The sequence below is a fragment of the Anabrus simplex genome, chromosome 1, assembly GCF_040414725.1.
Source record: "Anabrus simplex isolate iqAnaSimp1 chromosome 1, ASM4041472v1, whole genome shotgun sequence".
NCBI classification, from domain to species: domain Eukaryota; kingdom Metazoa; phylum Arthropoda; class Insecta; order Orthoptera; family Tettigoniidae; genus Anabrus; species Anabrus simplex.
In genome coordinates this window covers 1,597,406,410-1,597,432,852 of record NC_090265.1, presented here as the reverse complement: position 1 = coordinate 1,597,432,852, position 26,443 = coordinate 1,597,406,410, and the positions used below count along the sequence as shown (strand labels likewise).

General features: G+C 40.7%; 1 protein-coding gene across 1 annotated transcript in view; it reads right to left on the bottom strand.

Annotated features, from left to right (window-relative positions):
- Nucleotides 1-25,307, bottom strand: part of Pbgs (Porphobilinogen synthase) — a 146,366-nt gene extending 121,059 nt beyond the window's left edge. The window contains exon 1 of the mRNA XM_067138233.2: nt 25,071-25,307. Coding sequence (XP_066994334.1) covers nt 25,071-25,213 — 143 coding nt within the window. The 5' untranslated portion in view covers nt 25,214-25,307. The remainder of the gene's footprint in view (nt 1-25,070) is intronic.
- Between the last annotated feature and the right edge of the window lie 1,136 nt (nt 25,308-26,443).

The following is a 26,443-nucleotide window of genomic DNA, read 5'->3' as shown; positions in this document are numbered from 1 at the left end:
GTTTTCCAACTGTCCTAAATGCACGAGGCCGGACAGAGGGAACTAGCTGGAAGCTAAAGAGGCCTACAGGGTTGTCGCTTCCTTCTCTATTCACTTTTCCAAACCAAACTCCATGGCGTAACAGCCCCGAAGGGCCATCGCCTACCAAGCGACCGCTGTTCAGCCCGGAGGCCTGAGGATTACGAGGTGTCGTGTGGTCAGCACGACGAATCCTCTCCGCCGTTATTCTAGGCTTTCTAGACCGGGGCCGCTATCTCACCATCAGATAGCTCCTCAATTATTAACACGTGGGCTGAGTATACCTCGAGCCAGCCCTCAGATCCAGGTAAAAATCCCTGACCTGGCCGGGAATCGAACTCGGGTCCTCCGGTAAGAGGCAAGCTCGCTACCCCTACACCGCGGGGCCGGCTGGTTACTTTTAGGTCTTCTTATTTTAGAATTTGACTTAAGGCATCCTGCATTCGATTCCCGGCACTGACGGAGTTAAGAAAGGCATGGGATGGGGAAGATACAGCCCTGTTTTTGGGTGCATTAGAGTAGGTCTTGAGTCTCCCGTAATCGAAATATCTACGACCTGGAAGGTAGTCACCTTCACGGGGCGTAGTACCAAAGTGGCTCCTTTTTATAAGAAGACAAATTAAATGAAGATTCTACTTCCTCACAAACGAAGAACGACATTATCAATTTTACGAACAGTTTCAATAATGCAGCCGGTTTATGTTAAGAGTACAGAAGCTATGATTGTACATGGTCACAGTCAAAACCATCAATATCTACTGAATATCCGTCACCGCACTCGATGTCCGGCTCCATGGCTAAATGCTTAGCGTGCTGGCCTTTGGTCACAGGGGTCCTTGGTTCGATTCCCGGCAGGGTCGGGAATTTTAACCATCAGTGGTTAATTTCGCTGACACAGGGGCTGGGTGTGTGTGTTGTCTCCATCATCATTTCATCCTCATGACGCACAGGTCGCCTACGGGAGTCAAATCAAAAGACCTGCACCTGGTGAGCCGAACATGTTTTCGGACACTCCCGGCACTAAAAACCATACGCCATTTCATTTTTACCGCACTCAGTAGGACCAGCTTTCTTTTCATATCCACCAGGCGAGTTGGCCGTGCGGTTAGGGGTGCACATCTGTGTGCTTGCATCCGGAAGATAGTGGCTTCAAACCCCACTGTCGGCAGCCCTAAAGATGGTTTACCGTGATTTCCCATTTTCACACCAGGCAAACGCTGGGGCTGTAACTTAATTAAGGCCACGGTCGCTTCTTTCCCACTCTTAGCCTTTTCCTTTCCCATCGTCGCCATAAGACCTACGGTTCGACGTAAAGGGAATTCTAAATAAAAATTTAAAAAATCTTTTCACAACCCCTTCCAAGGAAAAGTTGTATCAACGTTACTGGCCTGGACTTACACCCCACCAACTGAAATTATGTTGTAGGTACGCCACCGCATCCGCTCACCATTTAAGGTACAAGGTAAGCCAGAAGAATGGTTGCATACTCAAGATACACCACCGTAAATGATGGGATTATGGCTCAAATGTATAAAGAAAGGTAAGGGACGGGATCTAGTGTTTTAAGTACAATCCGTATCAATAGAACGTGACTTCCCATTTTTAAAACGTGTCATGCATCGACTGCGATTCAAGCCTGGACCGCCCTGATGAGAAGATCAAACCATTTGAACTGAGTTATCACGCCCGCCAATTACAAAATAGTTACCCGCACTTTTGATGGCGCCATTTGAGGTTCCAATCCGTTCCCGGGCATTTGACAAAATATATAGGCCTGCCTATCGAACTTAGGCACGAATCCGCGATTGTCTTGCTACTGTTAGAATTAAAAAAGGAAAAAAAATCATAACTTACCAAGGATGCGCATAGTTCTGGCTTCTCAGCGACAAAACGGTCCCTCTTTAAAAAATGAGGAACTAAGTGCAGCTCACAATCCTTTCACAGTCTTCCCAACGCTGCACCTTAAATACAGCACATCTCTCAACCACGGCACAACCCGAGGATCCCTAGGACATTGTTGTTTCCGGGAACCGATGTGCAAAAGCTGACACGATGTTGTAAGCTTGCAGCTGTTTAAGGCCGTGGACCCCCGTTTTCTCGGTGATCACGTTCTGGCCCCCTACTGAGTAATCCCTTGCTAATTGCCCCATTCCTCACGTCTTGACATTTGTGAACCCACTGTTACATTCCCAAGTGTTTTCCTTTCATTCAAGCAGTACAAATGTGGAGAATTATGTACGGCCCCACCGACTCTTGCTAGTTGATTCTTTATCTTTGTCGCTACGTTAATTTAACATTTCGGCGTAAGTTTTTCGTACCGTACGTAAAACAATGGCTGATCCTCGCTCTAGTTTCAGGAAATATTTTGGGGGGGGGGGGCCCGGCCCCTCTGCCCCCCCCCCCCCTTGGCTACGCCAGTGGAACCATGGTAGCTATCATCCCATGGTCCTGCTCATATGGTGGTACTAATCACAGGTACTGCAAAAGCCGACCGCACGGTGCTCCTGTGTGCTACGAATCACAAACCTATTTCGTACCTAATATAGTGGTACTATGCGCAAGTAAAAGCGACCCTTGGTGTTCTCCGCATTGTGGTACTGATCACAAGTAGTTTCATAGTTCTAATACAATCATCCCTTGGTTGCCCCTTTTAGTCGCCTCTCATGACAGGCAGGGGATACCGTGGGTGTATTATTCGTCTGCTTCCCCCAACCACAGGGGGTAGTGTGTTTGGTCCGCGAGAGGTATTTTATTTCCCTCAAATCTGCCGGCAAGCCGGTTAGGACCCCCCCTATCCGCCACCTGGGACGTGCCACGTGGGAGTATCACCTCTCGCCCCTGCTACGGGTAGTAGTTTTCTCCACGGGTCATCATCAGCCGAATAAAATGCAAAAAAACAATGCATAGGTAAGAAAAAAAAAAAAAAAAAAAAAAAAAAAACCAACCAAGATCAAGATCCAGTACTTGCTTCGGTCGCAGAAATGTACATATACATTGACACAACTTTGAAGAAATTTAGGGGTAAGGTTATAGGAAATGCATTGTTTTAGGAAGTCTATATCTTTTCCTAATTTAGCAATCTTGATCTTTAGGCTTTCTTGCCTATGCATTGTTTTTTCCATTTTATTCGGCTGATGATGACCCGGATTGGGGTCGAAACCGGTACCGATTCCACTTATAATTAAATAGGAATGTAACACTACATTTCGTATTTATTTGTATTGAATAGGTTGAACTACCTTATTTATTATATCAATTTAATTGTGATACATTTCAATACGGAACATGAAATTTTTATCTTTAACTGACAGGCAACGCAAACCTATGGTGTTCATCACCTAAGTGTACTAAGTGTACTAACCACAGGGACTCGTACTATCCCGTGGTGTTCCTCATATAGTGGGTACTAATCATAGGCAAGGCAGACCCATGGGTTCCGTCATCCCATGGTGTCGCTCATATAGTGCTACTAATCACAGGTACTGTAAAAGCCGTTCGCGCTCTCGTTTGCTACTAATCACAAACCTATGTGGTACCTAACATAGTAGTACTACGCGCAAGTAAAAGCGACCCATGGTGTTCCCTGCGTGGTGGTACTAATCACAAGGAGTTTCATGGTTGTAATATTATCATCCCTTGGTCGCCCCTTACGGCAGGGGATACCATGGGTGTATTCTTCGTCTGCATCCCCCACCCACAGTGGGTTGTACACATTTTACATTGGTTTGTTGGTGTTATGGCACGTACATGTTCTGCTACAACATATTCTACTTTTGGAGGATTTATCACTGGGAGGAATAAATCACAATGCATTGTCATATTTCCCGACTCACATTTACCCACCGTGGTCACTTCCTGGGGATGCACACTGCCATTTATCAAAATACTTCCACTTTTGCAGTCAAAATGAATTCTACTACTTCCTCCTCCAACAAACACTGAATCCAAAATACTGTCTGATGGATTTATAACATGAATATTCTCAGAATTTGTCAAGATTCCTGAAACACCTTCTAAACACATGTTTGAAACAGTAACTGTATCAGAAGTTACATCAGTAACAGCATGTGCCTTTTTACAGTCTTTTAGGCATATATCCTGAAGCTTCTTGACTGAACCGGTTTTCTGAAGCACCACTCTTGGCAGGTTGTACCAAAGCCATTTCAACAAATTCCCTTGATCTTGAAAACATCGTGTTGAAATAGACATACTGGAAAATCAATTAATAAGGCTGCTCTAATGAAAAATCTCACCTCATTTTATGGAAATTTCAATCAGTTATGGTATGCAATTTAAGATTCCAGATGTGTTACCATAATACGAAACCTCCTTCACAATTGAGTTACTACTTACTCCTCAATAATTCGCTTTTATTTACAGAACTCTACTGAAGTGCTGAACTATTGCTGTTGTCATTATTGGACAAGCATGCCAACATTGAATCACAGTAACTTTCTATTGTGGTAATAATATTATTCTAAGCAATTAGTTAAAAAATGTTATAATTAGGCTTATTACAAATTTAATTCAAACTAGTACCCTGCGTGCACTGCTACACCTCAATAAATAACATGTGTGTGTTCATTCATTCTAGTTTATGTAATGTTTATTAACATATTTCTTCATTATTTTTGTTTTATTATTTATCTTTTTCTTATTATATTTACTTGTAATTTCACTTGCAAAAAAGATATAATTACTGTAAATATGTTCTATTTTCTAGATTCCTATGTCTATTAATTTGAACAAACTATATCTATTTTTTGCTTATATTAATATTGATTTATTTGCATGATGTTCAGTGCAACGCGAGTGGATACAGGACATTCTTTGTTTTTCCACATGGTGCGAAAATGAACAGATTCCTCGGCAGTGAGTTGCCTAGTTACATTCTCAATCGTGGCAGGTTTGATCACTATTTTCAAATAACAGGCAATGAGTTGCTTAGTTACATGAACCTCCTACCAAGAAAGGTACATCATGACACATGGCGCTAATCCCAATCCTCCTATAGCCTATACAGCATTTCTTACAGACTACCATTATACAGAGTAAGTCGCTGTCACATAGCGACAATCTCTCCATCTTGACATGGCATAAGTCCAAAAGCCTATACAGTAACATGTCTATAAGTACGGGCTGTGAAAGCATCAATGGAAACTCCATCAAGGTCGATTCAATCTCGGTGCAGCTTTGTAGAAGTTTTTCATCTTGAAAATAAATATATTTTGTTGACTTTTCAAGAAATGCAAGATTTTTCCTGTACTATTGAGACGATTTGGAAGATTTTGGTACAAACCGCACATTTTAACTCCCTCTGGTTTAAAAACTTGAGTTCTGTGAAACATACACGTTAGCATTTTTTTATGTATATAGATTCTGCTGTGTTGTTACATTGTTTTGCCTGTTCTTTCCCATTCTCAAAATTACATATCAAACTACCATCATGGGTTACAACCTTTTGCCAGTTACAAGTCCGTGTGATGTTCCTTTTCAAGTAGGTACATTCCACGAGGTAATGGGTTTCAACATTTGGTAAGTTACAAGTACGTGTGAAGTTCTTTCTCAGCAGTCGTATTACATGAGGTAATGGGTTACGACCTTTTGCTTGTTTCAAATCTGACCACTCATTGAATAAGACAATTTTACACCCTAGTAAAAGATATTTCTGTCTACTTGTGAAATATGATCTTTTGTCAACTGAAATAAGTAAAACAACAAATTTATTTTATAAAATGTGGGTTACAACCTTTTGCCAGAACACCATTGAACTGTATTAATGATTATGATTATTATAATGAGATTGGATTAATGGTAGTGAGAAATGAACATAATGATGGCAAGCATGGTAACATCATCACATAATAATCATTACCAACTTCATTACAAAATAATCGATTAAAATTGAAACCTTTTTTAGTGTCTAAATCACGAGCCTGAGCTGATGGAGAAAATTTTGCTTGTTGCAGCTGAAATCTAGCTCCGTACTGTTCACGGCCATTCTTTTATACTCATTGCATATTCTGTAAAGTGGTAAGTTATGTGACTGGCTGTTTTCACACTTTCACAGTAGAATGTAAATGAAACTCATGTTTTCACCTATGGGACATTGAATTTTAATAATGAGAGAAAATATGGATTATCAAGGATGCTATTTGCGACTTTGTACATAAATATCATATCACATAAATCTCTACCGGTACGTGATTTAAGAGGTTTGAAATGGGCATCTACTGTATGAGGAGTAGCTTACATTCAAAGGAAATTAGCATATTTTCTCATTTACAGAGATTTTAGGAAACATTTCGAGACTTTTTCTATTATTTCAATACCTTTATTGCTACAAAGCTTCCATATAACAGAAGCATATTCAAGTCTACAGCGTACTAAGTATTGTAGAGTGTAATCATTGTTAAGGAACGTAAGTTTTCGTGGCTCATTGTATTAACACAAAGAAATAAATGAACTGGATTAAAGCCACTATATATATATTTATTAATTATAAAGCCAAGCTTTCTGCCAAATTACATTGGCCTTCATCAGGGCATGTGAAGTTTTGCCTCCGACAGTGAGCAAAGAAATTATCTGAAGGAACAGGGAAGTCATGCCCGTACCATCCACGGCCTACCCTACTAACTGGACTCAAGGATTGTGGCGCTGTGCTGTGGTGGTTTGGAGGGAAGTTACTGATGCACCGCCCTCTGTCGACAGTTTGAGTGCGTCCCGCTGTGCCATGGTGGTGTTATGCATGTATTTCTGCAGTACAGGTCTCCATGTATTTGATAACTTGAAGCCGTCTTCCCTGTTGATGTTATTTGGGCGCAGCTCTATCTCTATGGCTTCCCTCACAAGACGAGCATAGAAGTCTTTTACAGGCGCGATGACCTTCGCCTGGTCAAAGAGGATTTCATGGTCTGTACTGTAGAAATGTTCTGCTATGGCAGACTGGCTTATAGCGTTCTCCGTGGAGGATGAAAGAGCGACATTCTTTACTGATCTGATGTGCTCCTTCACCCTGGTGCTAACAAGCCTTTTTGTCATGCCAAAGAGACTAAGAAGGAGGTGCAGACTGGAAAGAAATAGAGTTAGAAATGGCTGTGGAAGTAAGGAGAAATTGAAGGAACTTACTAGAAAATTGAATCTAGCAAAGAAGGCAGCTGAGGATAACATGATGGCAAGCATAATTGGCAGTCATACAAATTTTAGTGAAAAATGGAAAGGTATGTATAGGTATTTTAAGGCAGAAACAGGTTCCAAGAAGGACATTCCAGGAATAATTAATGAACAAGGGGAGTGTGTATGTGAGGATCTTCAAAAGGCAGAAGTATTCAGTCAGCAGTATGTAAAGATTGTTGGTTATAAGGATAATGTCGAGATAGAGGAACAGACTAAGGCCAAAGAAGTAATAAAATTTACATATGATAACAATGACATCTATATATATAAAATAAGAGTTTTGTCTGTACATTGCTCAGAATTTGAAAAGAATGGTATTTCTGTATCGGTCATGTCCTCAGTAACAAGAAAATGCATTTTTTACTTTTCCGTAATTTCTGTCTGTCTGTCTGTCTGTCTGTCTGTATGTATGTACACGCATCACGAGAAAACGGCTGAAGAGAATTTAATGAAAATCGGTATGTAAAGTCGGGGGATGAACCGCTACAATCTAGGCTATAAATAATTGTATTCACGCCGAGTGAAATGGTAGTTTAGGGGAAGGCCTTAAATTTAATTCTCGAATATTTATATTATTACCGGCCCTATCGACAAATACTATATAACTAAAGTTATATAGAATTAAATTTCCAGTCAATTATCTCTTATAGATTTTTACCGTACCGGCTCTGATAACACAGATATTAATGAATTTGTAGTTTTGTTGCTAAGTCCATATCAACGCCGAGCCACGAGAAAATGGGTTAACAGAATTTAATGAAAACCGCTATATAGCGTCGGGGAATAAGAAACTACAGTCTAGGCTGTAAATAATTTTATTCGCCCGAGATGAAATGGTAGTTTAGGGGAAGGCGCCTAAAATTTAATTTTTAATTACCGGTACCTATGTTATTGGTGCTATCGAAAAGTACTACATAACAAAAGTTATAGACAATACAATTTCCGATCATTTATGTTTCAGTGTTTTACTGTACCGACTATGATAAGAGTGGTATTTCAGAAGGCCTACAATATCGAAAGCGCATAACACTGATCAACAATAACTTTACATTGACCATTGTTTGTTACTGATCAACAATAACTTTACATTGACCATTGTTTGTTGTGATGTTCTTCGTTTCTTATGGTCCTGCTCAACTCCGATGGATGGGATTACTGCTGCGTACCGAGTATAACAGCCCGACTGGACATTAGCGGGAAATAGCTGGGGTGTTGGAAAACTTTCTTCTTTAGCATGCCATTCCTCTGGTTCATGTAGCCTCCGTATCTCAGACGGCAGCGCGTCGGCCTCTCACCGCTGGTAACCGTGGTTCAAATCCCGGTCACTCCATGTGAGATTTGTGCTGGATAAACCGCAGGCGGGACATGTTTTTCTCCGGGTACTCCGGTTTTCCCTGTCATCTTTCATTCCAGCAACACTCTCCATTCTCATTTCATAGCATCTATCAGTCATTAATAAAATCACTTTGGGAGTGACGAACCCATCGTACTAACAGCCTATATATATATGCTTCATTTATTACATCCCTGACCCGGTCAATGACTGGAAAACAGGTTGTAGGTTTTCATTTTCATTTTCCTCTGGTTCATACATTTTCTGATACTGCAGGTACGTAACACACTGGTTCATCATAGTATTCCAGTTATTCGATGCCTACTCTGACGCGGTGTTTTGAATGAGCTGTATGCACACACTTACGGCAGATGCTAACTTAGTAGTAGTAGTAGTAGTAGTAGTAGTAGTAGTAATAGTAGTATGACCTGGTCTAGAATTACTATTTAAGCCTATTTCAAATTATAGCAGTAGTATGACCTGGTCTAGAATTACTATTTAAGCCTATTTCCAATTATACCACCACAATTCACTAAATAACTCAAAAGTCAACCCTGAAAAGAGCCGTTTCTTAAGAAAAGCTTCTTCCGCTTCACTTTTATTAAATTCTACATTCATTTAATTCCAAATTAGCAGTGAAGAGGGGGCTTCTCCTCTGGCTTGGAGGAAAAAATTGCCTCCAAATCAAATAGGTTTTTCCGTTCCCATTGTAGTGAATTGAGATTTTAGACTCATCGGGTACTCCTCGGAAACAGATTAGTAAAAAGGCATAGTTTTTGCCCTGGGACTCTCCACTATTCGCCTTCCCCCCCACTCCCCCCGCACCGCAGATAAAAAGACTAAGTGTGTTCACGGATCAGAACTGTCTGCGACTTGGTCATTCCAGCTCTGGAATTCCAGCATAGTACTGTTCGTTAAAAGTGAGAAAGTGTGTGGTCTTTCATTTGATGGAGTATTTCATATGAAAGTATTGCTTTTAATCGCGCCATTCCTACTGACGTCATTGCAATGACCTATGCTCATTTCAGTTGAAAATAAACACTAAGACAGTCTTTCTGAGGATGTAAAATGGCTGGTGGAGAGTGAGTGTCTGCCATTATAATGAAAACTCCCCAACCTGATTGTGACTGATGGTAGGCAAGCGGGCCTACCGTTACAATGAAAATTCCCTAACACAGTCTTCATATGCGAAAAGTCGTTTAATGACTTCCCCGTCGCGTTTCTAGGGTAACGTTAAGAGCTATGCAATTTAATACAATCTTGCTCACAACGTGTACACTACCTAGCCTAGAATTCTGTATACAGTGTAGAATTCCGTAGCGAAGCACGGGTACATCAGCTAGTTTACAATAAGATACAAAAGTTGAAAACTAGAAAAGCGGCTGGAATTGATCAGATTTCTGGGGATATACTAAAGACAATGGGTTGGGATATAGTACCATATCTGAAGTACTTATTTGATTATTGTTTGGTCAGAGGAGCTATACCAGATGAATGGAGAGTTGCTATAGTAGCCCCTGTGTATAAAGGAAAGGGTGATAGACATAAAGCTGAAAATTACAGGCCAGTAAGTTTGACATGCATTGTATGTAAGCTTTGGGAAGGCATTCTTTCTGATTATATTAGACATGTTTGCAAAATTAATAACTGGTTCGATAGAAGGCAATTCGGTTTTAGGAAAGGTTATTCCACTGAAGCTCAACTTGTAGGATTCCAGCAAGATATAGCAGATATCTTGGATTCTGGAGGTCAAATGGACTGTATCGCAATTGACATGTCTAAAGCATTTGATAGGGTGGATCATGGGAGACTACTGGCAAAAATGAATGCAATTGGACTAGACAAAAGAGTGACTGAATGGGTTGCTATATTTCTAGAAAATAGATCTCAGAGAGTTAGAGTAGGTGAAGCTTTGTCTGACCCTGTAATAGTTGAGAGGGGAGTTCCTCAGGGCAGTGTTATCGGACCTTTATGTTTTCTTATATATATAAATGATATGAGTAAAGGAGTGGAATCGGAGGCAAGGCTTTTTGCGGATGATGTCATTCTCTATAGAGTGATAAATAAGTTACAAGATTGTGAGCAACTGCAACGTGACCTCGAAAATATTGTGAGATGGACAGCAGGCAATGGTATGTTAATAAACGGAGCTAAAAGTCAGGTTGTGAGTTTCACAAATAGGAAAAGTCCTCTCACTTTTAATTACTGCGTTGATGGGGTGAAAGTTCCTTTTGGGGATCATTGTAAGTATCTAGGTGTTAATATAAGGAAAGATCTTCACTGGGGTAATCACATAAATGGGATTGTAAATAAAGGGTACCGATCTCTGCACATGGTTATGAGGGTGTTTAGGGGTTGTAGTAAGGATGTAAAGGAGAGTGCATATAAGTCTCTGGTAAGACCCTAACTAAGAGTATGGTTCCAGTGTATGGGACCCTCACCAGGATTACCTGATTCAAGAACTGGAAAAAATCCAAAGAAAAGCAGCTCGATTTGTTCTGGGTGATTTCCGACAAAAGAGTAGCGTTACAAAAATGTTGCAATATTTGGGTTGGGAAGAATTGAGAGAAAGAAGAAGAGCTGCTCGACTAAGTGGTATGTTCAACAATGATAAAAGTGTTTTTATTTTATTCCACCTTTATCATTGTTGAACTGTTAAATTTTCAATACGGACCTAAAATGAGGTTTATAACATGTAATAAGTGGTATGTTCCGAGCTGTCAGCGGAGAGATGGCGTGGAATGACATTAGTAGACGAATAGGTTTGAATGGCATCTATAAAAGTAGGAAAGATCACAATATGAAGATAAAGTTGGAAATCAAGAGGACAAATTGGGGCAAATATTCATTTATAGGAAGGGGAGTTAGGGAGTGGAATAACTTACCAAGGGAGATGTTCAATAAATTTCCAATTTCTTTGAAATCATTTCGGAAAAGGCTAGGAAAGCAACAGATAGGGAATCTGCCATCTGGGCGACTGCCCTAAATGCAGATCAGTATTGATTTGAACATATGAACAACCACAACCACATGGAATTTCATATACGCCCGGTGTTTCAAGACGTGGCTTCTCTTTGACTGGTCGAAACAGGGATTTGAGCTTCCGGTCTGCGGTGAAAACTGGAATTATATTGTACTTCTTAAGAATGCGCCCTATTCTGTCAGTTATACCTGCCACGTAAGGAAGGAATACTTTTTTCTTTTTGCTGTAGTCCTGGTTGGTGCTATTCAAGTTAGGCTCCTTGATCTTCACAGCTCGTGTTATGTCTCCAGATGTATAGCCGTTTTTCTTCATGGATGTTGTCAGTTCTCTCATTGCACTCCAGCGGTTATCATCGTCTGCAACATTATTCACCCTAGTATATAACGTTCGAAGGAGAGCTGCTTTTTGGGAGGGGTGGTGATGTGAAGACTTATGAAGGTATCTTTCAGGATGTGTAGGTTTCTTGTACATTGCATGGCCTAGTGTACCATCGTTCTTCTTGTATACTAACACATCAAGAAAAGGTAATTTGCCTTCATTTTCTACTTCCATTGTGAACTTGATCTTACTGTTAATGGAATTTAGGTGCTCTAAAAATTCATTTAAAGTTTCCCTTCCATGTGGCCAGACCAAAAATGTGTCATCCACGTAACGATAGAAGCACTTAGGTTTCAATGGCGCTGTTGTTAATGCAGTAGACTCAAAGTGTTCCATAAAAATATTAGCAGTCACTGGTGTCAAAGGTGAACCCATTGCTGCTCCTTCTGTTTGTTCGTAATAATCCCTTTGTAGTAGAAGTAAGTGGATTTTAAACAAACTGCTGCCAGATTGGTCAAGTCCTCAGACAGGTATTCTCCGATGTAAGCAAGTGTTTCTTCTACAGGTATATTAATGAAAAGTGACGTAACATCAAAGCTTACCAGGATGTCACCTTCGTCCACCCGTAGTTCACGTAACTTCTGCAAGAAATGTTTCGAATCTTTAATGTGATGTTCTGTCTTCCCTGTTTCTGGCTGTAGCAGTGATGAAATATAGCGGGCTAACTCATGGGTCGCAGAACCAATGGCACTCACAATTGGTCTTAGTGGTACGCCATCCTTGTGTACTTTTGGGAGGTCATAAATGACTGGAGGTACCGGGTCTGAATTTAGTAAGGACTTCTACAAATGTTCTGGAAGTGTTGAGCTCTTCACTAGTCGAGTGACTTGTGTATTAATTTTCTTAGTGGGATTCCTAACTTTCTTATACGTTTCTTCTTCCAGTAGGTTGTTCATTTTTGTTTCGTAATCAGTTGTATTCATGATGACTGAAACATTACCTTTGTCAGCTGGAATTACAATTATACTCTTGTCTTTGCGAAACACATTAGCTTCTTTAAGTTCACCTTTGGTCAGGTTTTGACGTGGTGGCTTCGCTTTTCTAAGCATGTAAGATACATCTTGACGAATTTCTTCCGCCTTATTTAACGGTAAATCTCTGATGGCACACTCTACCCCACAGACAATCTTCTCTACTGGGATTCTTCTCGGTGCCACAGCGAAGTTAAAACCTTTCTTTAGTACTGATATTGAGTTCTGGTTCAGTACTTTATCAGACAGATTTACTATGACCTTGTTATAATCTAATTCCGGTGGTTTGCGTTGGACCATTTTCTGAAATTTCCTTTCTTGATTGTCTCTACTATACTCTTTTACACGTTCGGCCTGCTCATACGTTATCCTGTCTTTCAAGGCCTAATGTTCAGTTTGAAAGTTAATGCTAATCTCCATGAATAAACTGAGTGTAATTTTATTGTACTTATCCAAATCCCTCCTAGTTTGATTTGATTTCGCAGCAAACGTCTGCTGGCTTCCGCCAGAATCTTCTTGGCTCCAGTTGTTTTCATATGATGTTTAATCTTGATCCATGAGGGCATCCTGTCACTGTCACGGCATCTCTTCAAGAAGGCTAGTCTGGTGATTGACTTAGATATTTTCTTTCTCAATTCACCGAACTTTCTAACCTTCAAGTACATATCCTCTCTATACAAGTTACTAATTAATGAACGTAAGTTTTCGTGGCTCATTGTATTAACACAAAGAAATAAATGAACTGGATTAAAGCCACTATATATATTTATCCTCTAGTTCCAATTTAAATTAAGTAGACCTCTGTGAAAGCTTTAAAGTTGGCCCTTTTGAAGTAATAGCTACCTTCAGTTTTCAAGTGAACCTTACTGCGTAACAGTGACTGGAACAGCAATATTTAAGGGAGGATGGTGTGCAAGGACTCTTGACTGTTATGCCAAGTAATAAGACCCTGGTTGATTGCACCAAGAGTTTGTTGTAAGGCTAATCTCAAATCTAAGGGAACAGAAAATCGTTTTACTTCTCTCCAACAAAATGGTTACAGCAGTGAAGAAATCTTAAGAGCCTCTCAGCCATCTAAACAAGAACCTGATCTATCTGAAAAACCAGCCTATATACACAGGTTGACTTTTTAGTAGTGTCAACTACTTTTTAGATACATAGCATACATACAAGATTCTATGTTTTATAAGCCTTCGATGTAGCCACTAGCATTATATACATGTTCCCAGTAACATGGCAACCTTTGGATACTGTTGGGATTGTGGGAAGAGAGCAATCAACTGTCTGAAGAATGTCTTCAACTGTTCGGAAGTGAATCCTATGCAGTGGTTCCTTCATTTTAGAAATTAGGACAAAGTCACAGGGACTTAAATTCGGACAGTATAGGGGGTGGCAGAGCACTTCCCAGCACCAGCAACTGAACAAATCAGACACTACTGCTGCTGGACGCGCCTTTGCATTATCATGCGGAATGATTGGTGGGTTATGCATAAAGCACCATTGTTTTCTTCTTAGCGCTGCTTACAGATGGTTTTGCAAAAATGAACAGTAGTATTCTGCATGAACGGTCTGCCTTGGGGGAACGGTATGATTAATATAATACTATCCCAATCACAGGCAGAAAGATTTCTTCAGCACTACAAGCCTTTTGTTGTCTTTAATGACACTGTCGTGTATTGCGATCTCTAGCACATTCAATTTTTATCCAACTCCTCTGCTGTTGCTTCGAAAACATTGTAACTGTACTCAGTGACCGCTCGTTCTCAACTGCTCTATTCTTGTTATCACTGCGCACATGCATCGAGGGAGAAGGTTTAGTTAGTTTGCTCGAGGGAGGGTAGGTATTTAACCTACCTGTGGTAGAAACAACATTGCATAGCGCTACAGTGTTGTTGCCGCTATTAAAAAAAAAAAAACTCAACCTATGTACTTCTTACATCATTTTGGTAAATACCTCAAGCAATGAATTTTGAATTATTAGCCTGTGCATATCTTGGATACTGTCAAAGCCCATTGGACTAACACATCACATGTGCACAGCATGGAGCATCTCAAAGGAAGTGTGTGTCTGTGTAGCTGGGATACATTTCCGTGTCAGACCACTGGTCTACAGCAAAGGAGTTTTTACTGTTTGGTAGATGATAATGATGATGATATTTCTGTGGGTAGACTGATGGGTTCCTAGTATTGGAAATTAACACATCTCTTTTTCCTACATATTATTTGAGGTAAGATTTCTAAGATTCACATTCCTGAACTGTGTACTTCACAGTCTTTACCTACCACTACAATAATACCACCAACACAGTTACATTCAGCCAAGTGCACTCAGGACCCTCTCTGCATCTCCAGTGTTTACTATATTTCTTGTCCTTGCAGAAAGGTGCAACATGGGAACTTCACATTGTGGTATTAAGAGCAGAATAAAAGAACTTATAAGTAGCTGGCATCTGAATCAACTGGTGAAATTTTCTGTAGCTGACCATTCACTCACACATCTGCGCCACAATATCAAATTTGAGGAAAATGATGTGCTGACTACCTACCACCCACCAATTTCATGTTATTTACACCAACAGGCAGCTGAAATTGAGAATCATTCCAATAAATTCAATTGCAAAGAATGCTTGTGGTTAAACAAAGGTTGGCTCTTACCACTCGGTAATACGCAGCAACTAATTTTTCAGAATTTTGGACATTCAGAGAATGTACAGTAATGTCAAGCCACAACTCAATTTTTTTTTTTTACAACTGGCTTTACGCCGCACCAACACAGATAGGTCTTATGGTGACAATGGGACATAAAAGGGCTAGGAGTGGGAAGAAAGCGACCATGGCCTTAAATAAGGTACAGCCTGGTGTGAAATTGGGAAACCATGGAAAACTATCTTCACGGCAGCCAATAGCGGGGTTCGAACCCACTATCTCCCGAATGCAAGTTCACAGCTGTGCACCCCTAACCACACGGCTAACTCGCTCGAACAAGCCACACCTCATTTTTCAAGCTAGGCTCAAGGGCTCATATAGTAGTATGCTGGCTTTCTGAGCCCAAGATGGTGAGTTTGACCCTGAATTAATCCAGTAGTATTTGAAGGTGCTGAAATTCACCAGACTTTGTCAGCAGATTTACTGGAATGTAAAATAACTCCTGGAGAAAACATTTTTTGGCAACTCAGCATTTCCAAAAACTGTAAGAAGCCATTTGTAGGATGGAAGGAAGTCCAAATATATCTTGAAGCTGAATGGTTCATTTTCGCATTCATCGGGGAGTTATGATCGAAAAACTGGAGGAAAACTGTGTTGGGATACCACAATCCAACGTGCTGTCACCAGAAATAAATGTATCAATTCACTGTTGTTAAGCAACATACATAAGATAGGTTAATAAAGTCATGGAGCCATTTTATGTCCGTGGTGTAGGAAGCTATTTTTGGTCCCAGACACGAGGAATCATATTCCGTCCAGACGTTTGAGTTGAACTGTTGAAGTGCACAGACGTGTTTTCCCAGTGCTCTGAAGTTGTTTACCATGGGCTACACATTGGAAATTTACCGGCGAGTATAGGAATGTGGTTCGGGCGGGAGAGGCCCTCCTTTCCATGACAGCGCGATCATTCCGGACCTTGTAACTTGGGTTCCTAGCAGTTGTTATAGCGGCCTTATTGATTATTGGTGGTGTTGAGTTGAACCCAGGACCTCCAGTGGAGTGCGATTTTCAGGCTCCCACTGCAGTGACGGCAATTAAGTGCAAAATGTGTAGCAAGAACTTAAAGAATGGAATCAAGTGTGTGATGTGTTTTAAAGTTGTTCCATTTCAGCTATGCTAAGGTGAAGAAAGAAGATTGTCCAGACAACTTTTGGTTTTGTAGAATTTGACACTGTGGAAAATATGAGGGGAAACAATCAAAACTAGAGAGTTGAAAACAGAGAACCTAGAAGGGAAGCTTGCAGAATTCGAAGAAACAGTGAAAGAACAGATAGAAAATATCACTCTTCATGATGAGGGTGCTAAAGGGCAGCAGTTCCCAGGCAAAGTCAAAGGGCTATATATATATATCATTAGGCCAGTCCTGGAATGTGGAGCAGCTGTATGGGACCAAACAGGACTCATTAATGAACTTGAGAAGATACAGCGAAAGGCTTCAAGATTCATGCTGAATTTCAATCCTAGAAGTAGTGTGACAAGCATGATAGAAAAACTTGGGTGAGAGACACTGGGGACTAGAAGGAAAGGAACACAGTTATGTGCCATGTATAATGCCTATGAATAAACCAGCTTAAGGAGAGATGAACATTAGATTAGAAAAGCCCTGTTACATAAGTAGGACAGATTATCCGCATAAAGTAAAAAGTAATCACAGAAAACTATGGTAAATTTTTGTTCGTAATTCGGGGAATTGATGACTGGAATTCACTACCTGCAGCTGTATTAGAGCCTTTTCCCAAAAATGTAAGATGCTTCAAGAATAGACTCCAGCATTCTGTAAACTGAGTAAATTTCTACGTGATGGTGTCATATTTTAACGTAACGCTCAATCCACTGTAAATCGTAGTATTAAGGTATCTGAATTATTTAAGATATGTGTGAATTTGCATACGAACATGCTATATTTACAATGGTAAGATAATAGTGCAAACATTTTGAAATACTTAAGGTCTGTGTGAATTTGATATGATGGAGTTGTAATGGTAAGCTATGAGGTGGGGGATCAAATATGAACAGGATTTTATTTTTTATTTAAATTCATTTATTAAAAAACACAAGGCAATAATTTTTTTTTTCCACATAGTTTCCTGCTTTGGAAATGTATTTGTCGCAGAGTATGGGCAGCTTTCTGATTCCCATATCCTAAAAAGAACAGGGTCGTGTCACCAGCCAGTTGTGCACAAAGTCTTCCACACTCTCGTTATCTTCAATTCATTGCCCTCCTAGAGCCCTCCTAAGCAGTCCGAACAAATGGAAATCGCAGGACGATAAGTCCAGGCTGTAAGGAGGATGATCAAGTGTAGTCCAGTGCATTTCCTGTAGCTTGAAGACGGTCAGAGCTGCAGTATTGAGCCGCGCATTGTCGTGGAAGAGGATGACCTATTGAATTGGTTTGGTTGGTCCCATCTTTTGCGGCAATATGTAACCCTTGCCTTGTTCAACAGTTTGCAGTAGTAAGCAGCATTGATTGTGCATCACTCACGCAAAAAAATAAATCAGCAAAATGCCTCGCCGATCGAAAACGGTTGCAAGAACTTTGCCAGCTGACAGTTGAGTCTTGGCTTTCACTGGTGCTGCCTCCCCTTTCCTCCGCCACTCTTTACTGGCTTCTTTGGATTCGGGAGTGTAGTGGTGGACCCGAGTTTTGTCGCAGGTGATGATCCGACTCAAAAATCTATCACCTTCTTCCGCAAACCTTGCTGTAAGCCTCTGACAGACCTGCAAATGTCTCGGCTTCAGATTTTCGGTCAAAAGATGAGGGACCCATCTGGAACACACTTTATGGAACTGTAGGTCATTTGTGATGACTGAATGACAGCTTCCATAACTGATTCCGACTTGTTCTGCAATTTCCGATACTCTCGCCTGTCAATCGTTGTCAATAATGTCATTAACCGCACAAATGTTTTTGCCTGTAATGCTGATCCGAGAACGGCGATCGTGTTGCTGATTTTCCACACGTTCCTTGAATTTTTTATGGCAGGCAAACACACGCGTCCTTGACAATATTTGATTACCGAATTATGCAGTCAATTTCTGGTGAATTTCCACTGCTGTAACTCCTTCATGAGCAAGAAATTTCATAATTATACATTACGCGGTGTGGGGGTGAACCTGTTGGTCCAACATCGCGAGCATTAATAATACCATATAAATGGTCCATTAGGCTGAATGTGGCTCAGTAATGGTAACCATTTAATAGGAGTGGAGTGCAATGCACCAGATATAATTCTCAGTGTGTGGTGCAGCTGGACATTAACCAGGCTGGTGTGAGAGCTATTGACCCATACAGAGGAGCAATATTCAGCTGGTGAATATACTATTGCTACAACAGTTGTTCGTACATGCATGTCCACCCCATGAAGTACCAACTAGTCTACCCAGCAAGTTGTTATGGCTTTTAAGTTTTTTTTTTTTTTTTTTTTTTTTTTTTTTTTTTTTTTTTTTTTTTTTTTTGCTATTTGTTTTACGTCGCACCGACACAGACATGTCTTATGGCGACGATGGGATGGGAAAGGCCTAGGAAGTGGAAGGAAGCGGCCGTGGCCTTAATTAAGGTACAGCCCCGGCATTTGCCTGGTGTGAAAATGGGAAACCACGGAAAACCATCCTCAGGGCTGCCGACAGTGGGGCTCGAACCCACGATCTCCCGATTACTGGATACTGACCACACTTAAGCGACTGCAGCTATCGAGCTCGGTACTTTTAAGTTTAGTAGCCAGCTTCTCAAGATGGTGTCAATAGGTTAAGGACCTGTTTTAAGTTTCACCCAGATATTTTGGGCTGATATTACACTGTAGTGTGTAGTTTAGGAACCTGATTGTAAGCTGACAGTTTGCTACCTCTGTCTTTAGTGGACTAGGTTTAGGCATCAGATTTTGAAGTAATCATCCATCTCGTCAAGGTCTTGCAATAGAATGTCTTCCACCTCACTGAAGTATGTTCTTTGTATGGTGAGGTTGATATCGTCCATATAGATGAACTTGTGAGATACGGTTTCTGGGAGATAATGGAGGTATAAGTTGAAGAGAATGGGAGGCAAGACTGACTCCTGTGGCAAGTCATTATGGAATCTGCTATGGGCATGGTCTGTATGAATTTGGAAAAATCTGTTACCGACCATATTTTTTAACACAATTTTTTTTGTGATTTACTGTAGTCACGTTCTAGTTCGTGAACCATAGGCAACGGCTGAGTGGCCTAGTAAGTGGTCCTGAGAGTCAGGATACCAGTTGCTATGGAATGGGAGTGGGTATCTCAGACATATTCTGAGTCAAGGCCATCTTTGTGCTCAGATGGCTAGGACTATACAATCCGCCGTGGTCCCTAACCCGTTAGAGGAGAGATCCTCACTTGGACTATGTGCAAGTAGGGTAGCATCCTGCTTCATGAATTTACCGAGCTCAGAATATTTTAAGCAAGCCTTGAACCTATGGGAGGAATGGAGTCCCACTCCCATTTGACAGGCAAGGAACTCCTTGGAAACAACTTGGCGAATGAAATGGAAGTCGATGGGGAGCTATCAATATTAATGGGGCTTATGGAAGAAAGTAGAACTGGTTGAGTCAGCAAAGAGGATGCATCAGGATGTGCTAGGAGTAAGTGATATTCGAGTAAGGGGAGATAATGAAGAAGAGATAGGAGATTATAAAGTGTACTTGATGGGTGTTAGAAAGGGAAGAGCAGAGTATGGGGTAGGGCTGTTCATCAGGCATACCAGTGCATGCAACATAGTTTCTGTTAGACACGTAAATGAGTGAATGATGTGGGTAGGTTTGGCAGTTGGAGGAATTAGAACAAGAATTGTCTCAGTATATTCACCATGTGAGGGTGCAGATGAGGATGAAGCTGACGAAGCACTGAGTGACATCGTAACCAGGGTCAGCAGCAAGGATAGGATAGTGCTAATGGGAGATTTCAATACGAGAGTTGGAAACAGAACTGAAGGATACGAAAGGGTGATTGGTAAATTGGGGAACATATGGAAGCTAATGGGAATGGGAAACGTCTGCTGGACTTCTGTGCTAGTATGGGTTTAGCAGTTACGAATACATTATTCAAGCATAAGGCTATTCACCGCTACACATGGGAGGCTAGGGGTACCAGATCCATAATAGACTATATCTTAACAGAGTTCGAATTCCGAAAGTCCGTTAGGAATGTACAAGTTTACCAGGGATTTTTTGATGATACAGAGCACTATCTGATCTGTAGTGAACTAAGTATCTCTAGGCTTAGGATACAGAAAATGATATCTGTCTGCGAACGAATAAGGGTAGAAAATCTCCACGATGAGGAAATTAGACAGAAGTACATGGATATGATTAGTGAGAAGTTTCGAACAGTAGACAGTAAGCAGGTTCAGGATATAAAAAGAGAATGGGTGGCATACAGGGATGCTGTAGTAGAAACAGCAAGGGAATGCCTAGGAATAACTGTGTGTAAAGCAAACATCTTCGTGGAATGATGAAGTGAGAGAAGCTTGGAAATGTAAAAAGAAGGCTTATCAGAAAAGCCTCCAAACAAGGGCTGAGGCAGACAGGGCACTGTACGTAGATGAAAGAAACAGAGCAAAACAAATAGTTGTTGACTCCAAAAAGAAGTCGTGGGAAGATTTTGGTAATAACCTGGAAAGGCTAGGTCAAGAAGCAGGGAAATCTTTCTACATAGGAATAAAGAATCAAATGAAGGGAGGGAGAAAGAAATGAACAATGTTTTGAGTAATTTAGGTGAACTCATAATAGATCCCAGGGAATCACTGGAGAGGAGGAGGGAATATTTTGAACATCTTCTCAACATAAAAGGAAATCTTCCTGGTGGTGTTGCGAACAGCCAAGCTCATGGGGAGAAGGAAAATAATGTTGGTGAAATTACGCTTGAGAAAGTGGAAAGGATGGTAAATAAACTCCATTGTTAAAAAGCAGCAGGAATAAATGAAATTAGACCTGAAATGATGAAGTATAGTGAAAGGGCAGGGATGAAATGGCTTCATAGAATAGTTAGACTAGCATGGAGTGCTGGTAAGGTACCTTCAGATTGGACAAAAGCAGTAACTGCACCTATCTATAAGCAAGGGAACAGGCAGGATTGCAACAACTATCGAGGAATCTCATTGATTAGTATACCAGGCAAAGTATTCACTGGCATCTTGGAAGGGAGGGTGCGATCAGTGGTTGAGAAGAGGTTGGATGAAAACCAGTGTGGTTTCAGACCACAGAGGGGCTGCCAGGATCAGATATTCAGTATGTACCACGTAAATGAAAAATGCTACGAGAGGAATAGACAGCTGTGTTTATGTTTCGTAGATCTAGAGAAAGCATATAACAGGATACCGAGGGAAAAGATATTCGCCATACTGGGGGACTATGGAAATGAAAAAATGATATGTTGTATGGCTTTTAGTGCCGGGATATCCCAGAACGGATTTGGCACGCCAGGTGCAGGTCTTTCTATTTGACGCCAGTAGGCGACCTGCGCGTCGTGATGAGGATGAAATGATGATGAAGACAACACATACACCCAGCCCCCGGGCCATTGGAATTAACCAATTAAGGTTAAAATCCCCAGCCCAGCCGGAAATCGAACCCGGGACCCTCTGAACCGAAGGCCAGTACGCTGACCGTTCAGCCAACGAGTCGGAGACTATGGAATTATAGGTTGATTATTAAAAGCAATCAAAGGCATTATGTTGACAATTGGGCTTTAGTGATAATTGATGGTAGAGTGAGTTCTTGGTTCAGGGTACTTACAGGGGTTAGACAAAGCTGTAATCTTTCACCTTTGCTGTTCATAGTTTACATGGATCATCTGCTGAAAAGTATAAAGTGGCAGGGAGGGATTCAGTTAGGTTGAAATGTAGTAAGCAGTCTGGCCTGTGCTGACGACTTGGTCTTAATGGCAGATTTGCCGAAATCAAGCAGTTTTAATATCTTGGAACTTGAAAATAGGTGCAATGAGTACGGTACAAAAATTAGCCTTTCAAAGACTAAATTGTTGTCAGTAGGTAAGTAATTCAACAGAACTGAATGTCAGATTGGTGATACAAAGCTGGAACACGTAGATAATTTCAAGTATTTTGGTTGTGTGTTCTCCCAGGATGGTAATATAGTAGGTGAGATTGAATTAAGGTGTAGCAAAGCTAATGCAGTGAGCTTGCAGTTGCGATCAACAGTATTCTGTAAGAAGGAAGTCAGCTCCCAGACAAAATTAACATTACATCGGCGTGTTTTCAGACCAACTTTGCTTTACGGAAGTGAAAGCTGGGTGGACTCAGGATATTTTATTCATAAGTTAGAATTATCAGACATGAAAGTACCGAGAATGATTGCTGGTACAAACAGGTGGGAACAATGACAGGAGGGTACTCGGAATGAGGTGATAAAGGCTAAGTTAGGAATGAACTCGATGGATGCAGCTGTACGCATAAACCGGCTTCGGTGGTGGGGTCATGTGAGGCGAATGGAGGAGGATAGGTTACCTAGGAGAATAATGGACTCTGTTATGGAGGGTAGGAGAAGTAGAGGGAGACTAAGACTATGATGGTCAGACTCCGTTTCTAACTATTTAAAGATAAGAGGTGTAGAATTAAATGAGGCCACAGCACTAATTTCAAGTAGAGGATTGTGGCAACATTTATTAAATTCACAGAGGCTTGCAGACTGAACACCGAAAGGCGTAACGGTCTATAATGATAATGTATGTGTGAAAATTTTGAGACATGATATAGCCCTGATTAGTTTCAGTATCTACTGCACTCTCCACCATTCTTAGCGCCTATCATCACCATTATTAGTAGGCCTAACTGAGTTAATGAGCCAAACAACTCAGACATTATGGCTTATCTCTAAAACAAGGGGCATGCAGGAACTCCAAGCAAGAAGGAAAATATCAAAACATTGAGGAAAGTTGTCTGGTACAACCAAGTTCCTAACAAGCAGAACTACACTAGAAAGGTACGGTAAATATCCACTTGAGAGATCTGACCCATTAAATGATCTGGAACTGTGGCCTTTACCATTATTAATGGAGAAAAGTGTTGCAAAGTAAATATGCACCACTCACACTCCACTGGATGAACAGAAACCAAGATGTATGGATGTTGATGCAGAGAGCTTTGAACAAATGAATCACTGCTCAGAGAGAATAACTTGAAATCTTGTAGGCCTAAGTAGTTAAAAGTGCTGGTTGTGCAAACCTGCAACCAGGTCAGAAACATGCTATTTGTTTTATGTTGCATAACTCAAGCAGGTCTTATGGCAACAAGGGGATAGGACAGGTATAGGAAAGAGAAGGAAAAAATGGAAAGTGGGAAAAATGGAAAACCATCCTCAAGGCTGTCAACAGTGGGGTTCGAACCCACTAACTCCCGAATCCATGCTCAGAGCTATGTAACCCGAACCTCGTAACCTACTCACACGGTGAACAGATATATCTAAGAAGGGCCATTAACATATAGGTCATAAACACCAATGTTAAAAGAACAAATGGAATCCCTAGAGGACTAAGTTTGCATGGCGTCTTTTAGAATTATCTCCAAGCAAGAAGGAAAATATCAAAACATTGAGGAAAGTTCTGAAATTATTAGGTGAGTTTGTAAGTAAGACCAATTTAATGTTATTTAACACATCTCTCCTGTAAAAGGAATTTCATGCAAGATCTGCATCATTTCAACTCCCTTATGTTAGTAAGTTTGTGTAGCAAATAACAAAATTTCACTTAATCATGTTTGGACATATTAAAAACCAGTCTTCCAACCTTGCAGGGACATTTTTTACACAAGCTACTGTACTCTTTGCCAATCGTAGTGCCTATCATCACCATTATTAGTAACTGAGTTAATGAGCAAAACAACTCATACATTATGGCATATCTCTAAAACAAGAGGCAAGCAGGACCTTTATTTATTAACTCCATGTAAGAAGGAAAATATCAAAATATTGGGGAAAGCTGTCCAGTGCAACCAAGTTCCTAACTAGCAGAACTATAGGCCTACTGGAAAAGTAAAGATCCACTTGAGAGATTTGAGCCATTAAATCACGATCCCGACTTGTGACATTATTGAAAATAAAAACCTACAACCAGCTTTCCAGTCTTTGACCGGGTCAGGTATGTAATGAATGAACCATATAAATGCTATAAAATGATAATGGAGTATGTAGCTGGAATGAAAGATGACAGGGAAAACAGCAGTACCCGGAGAAAGACCTGTACCGCCTCCACTCTGTCCAGCAAATATCTCACATGGAGTGAACGGGATCTGAACTACGGTATCCAGCCGTGAGAGGCCGACGCGCTGCCGTCTGAGCCACGGAGGCTCACCCATTATTAAAACATTATTACTAGGGAAAAATATTATAGAGATCAATTCAACATTTCTGTTCATGTATAGGTAGCTTTTTCAGCAGCGTCTGAATTATGTTTTATTCATGAGAACGGAAAGGGACAAAACTGTAGTGTAATCATTACACTTCATTTCACACGATCATTCAATAATCATAGTACTTACGCCACAAATAAAGGACACATCAGGTTATGTGCGGAAATTTCAACATTTGGTGTTTGCCAATGTCGAAGAACAGGATGAAAATAACCGCTGTGAAGAACATGTTTAGCTTCCGTAGAATTCCGCATTTTAACATGCAGAACCATTAACCCGTGACAAAATACACAAGTTACGGCACCTAATCCAAAGAGCTTCTTACACACGTGTACGCTTGTCCAATAAGAATTAAGTAGTGAAAGAAGTGTTTTGATTCTGACAGATGCGGCTGTAACGAGAACTACTGCGAAAACAATAGCGAAGTGCGTTGCGGAGATATCTATCAGCTGATTTATATTTATAAGGAGCACTGGAATGAGTATTAAGTTTGTTGTGCCAATTTACATTTTGCTGTATTCTGTTAGAGTCTTTATTCTGTTTTTGCACTTTAGCAAATGGTAGCGGTCGCACTTTTTCTTACACAGTGTACAAACCGTTGCCTACGTTATAATACAAGGCCTGGAAATAGAGCCCGTAAAACGCTATGGAAGTGGTTACACTGAAGTTCAATGCCGGGCCGCTAGGATCGCTTTCTTGCCCCCTGTCTACCAGGTTCGCGCCTTTAAACGTGTTCATTAACTGAGTTGGTTGTGAATGTATTATGTATTCGTCTGATGTTAAGCATTCGCAGTTCCAGTCATTGTTTATTCACGAGAAATTAAAGGTAGTAGAATTTCGTTTCACAAGTTTCCAGTGAATGTTCAATGTTCGAAACATGCAGAGGAAGTACTACGCATGAGGTACGAATTCATGCTGATCGAAGTAAGCCTCTGTTCCTAAGTTTTGATCCGAGTTACGTCATAAGAATCGGGCGATCCCAAAATTTGTCACTGGACTTTTTTGTAAACAGTGCTACTGTGACCGGCGATCAAGAGAGGCATCTTCAAACTCAGAAATCTTAAAATAGGAAACCAACGAAGAAAATAATTTGCCTAACAAATTTGGTGAAAATGAATGTAGCAAGAGCTAAAAATATTGTATTTTCCCCTCAAACAATCTCTGGTTTGAAAAGTATGGAGGTGGTTTGTCCCAAGAGCATTAATAATAATAATAATGCTATTTGCTTTACGTCCCACTAACTACTTTTACGGTCTTCGGAGACGCCGAGGTGCCGGAATTTAGTCCCGCAGGAGTTCTTTTACGTGCCAGTAAATCTACCGACACGGGGCTGTCGTATTTGAGCACCTTCAAATACCACCGGACTGAGCCAGGATCCCCAAGAGCATTAAATACAGTTTAAAATAAGGCATTTGTTTTATGGAGCATTTTATGAAAATGTTCGATGCACATAGCGTCTGCAACACCTCACATGGAACATATTCCAGGAACGAGAACAAACG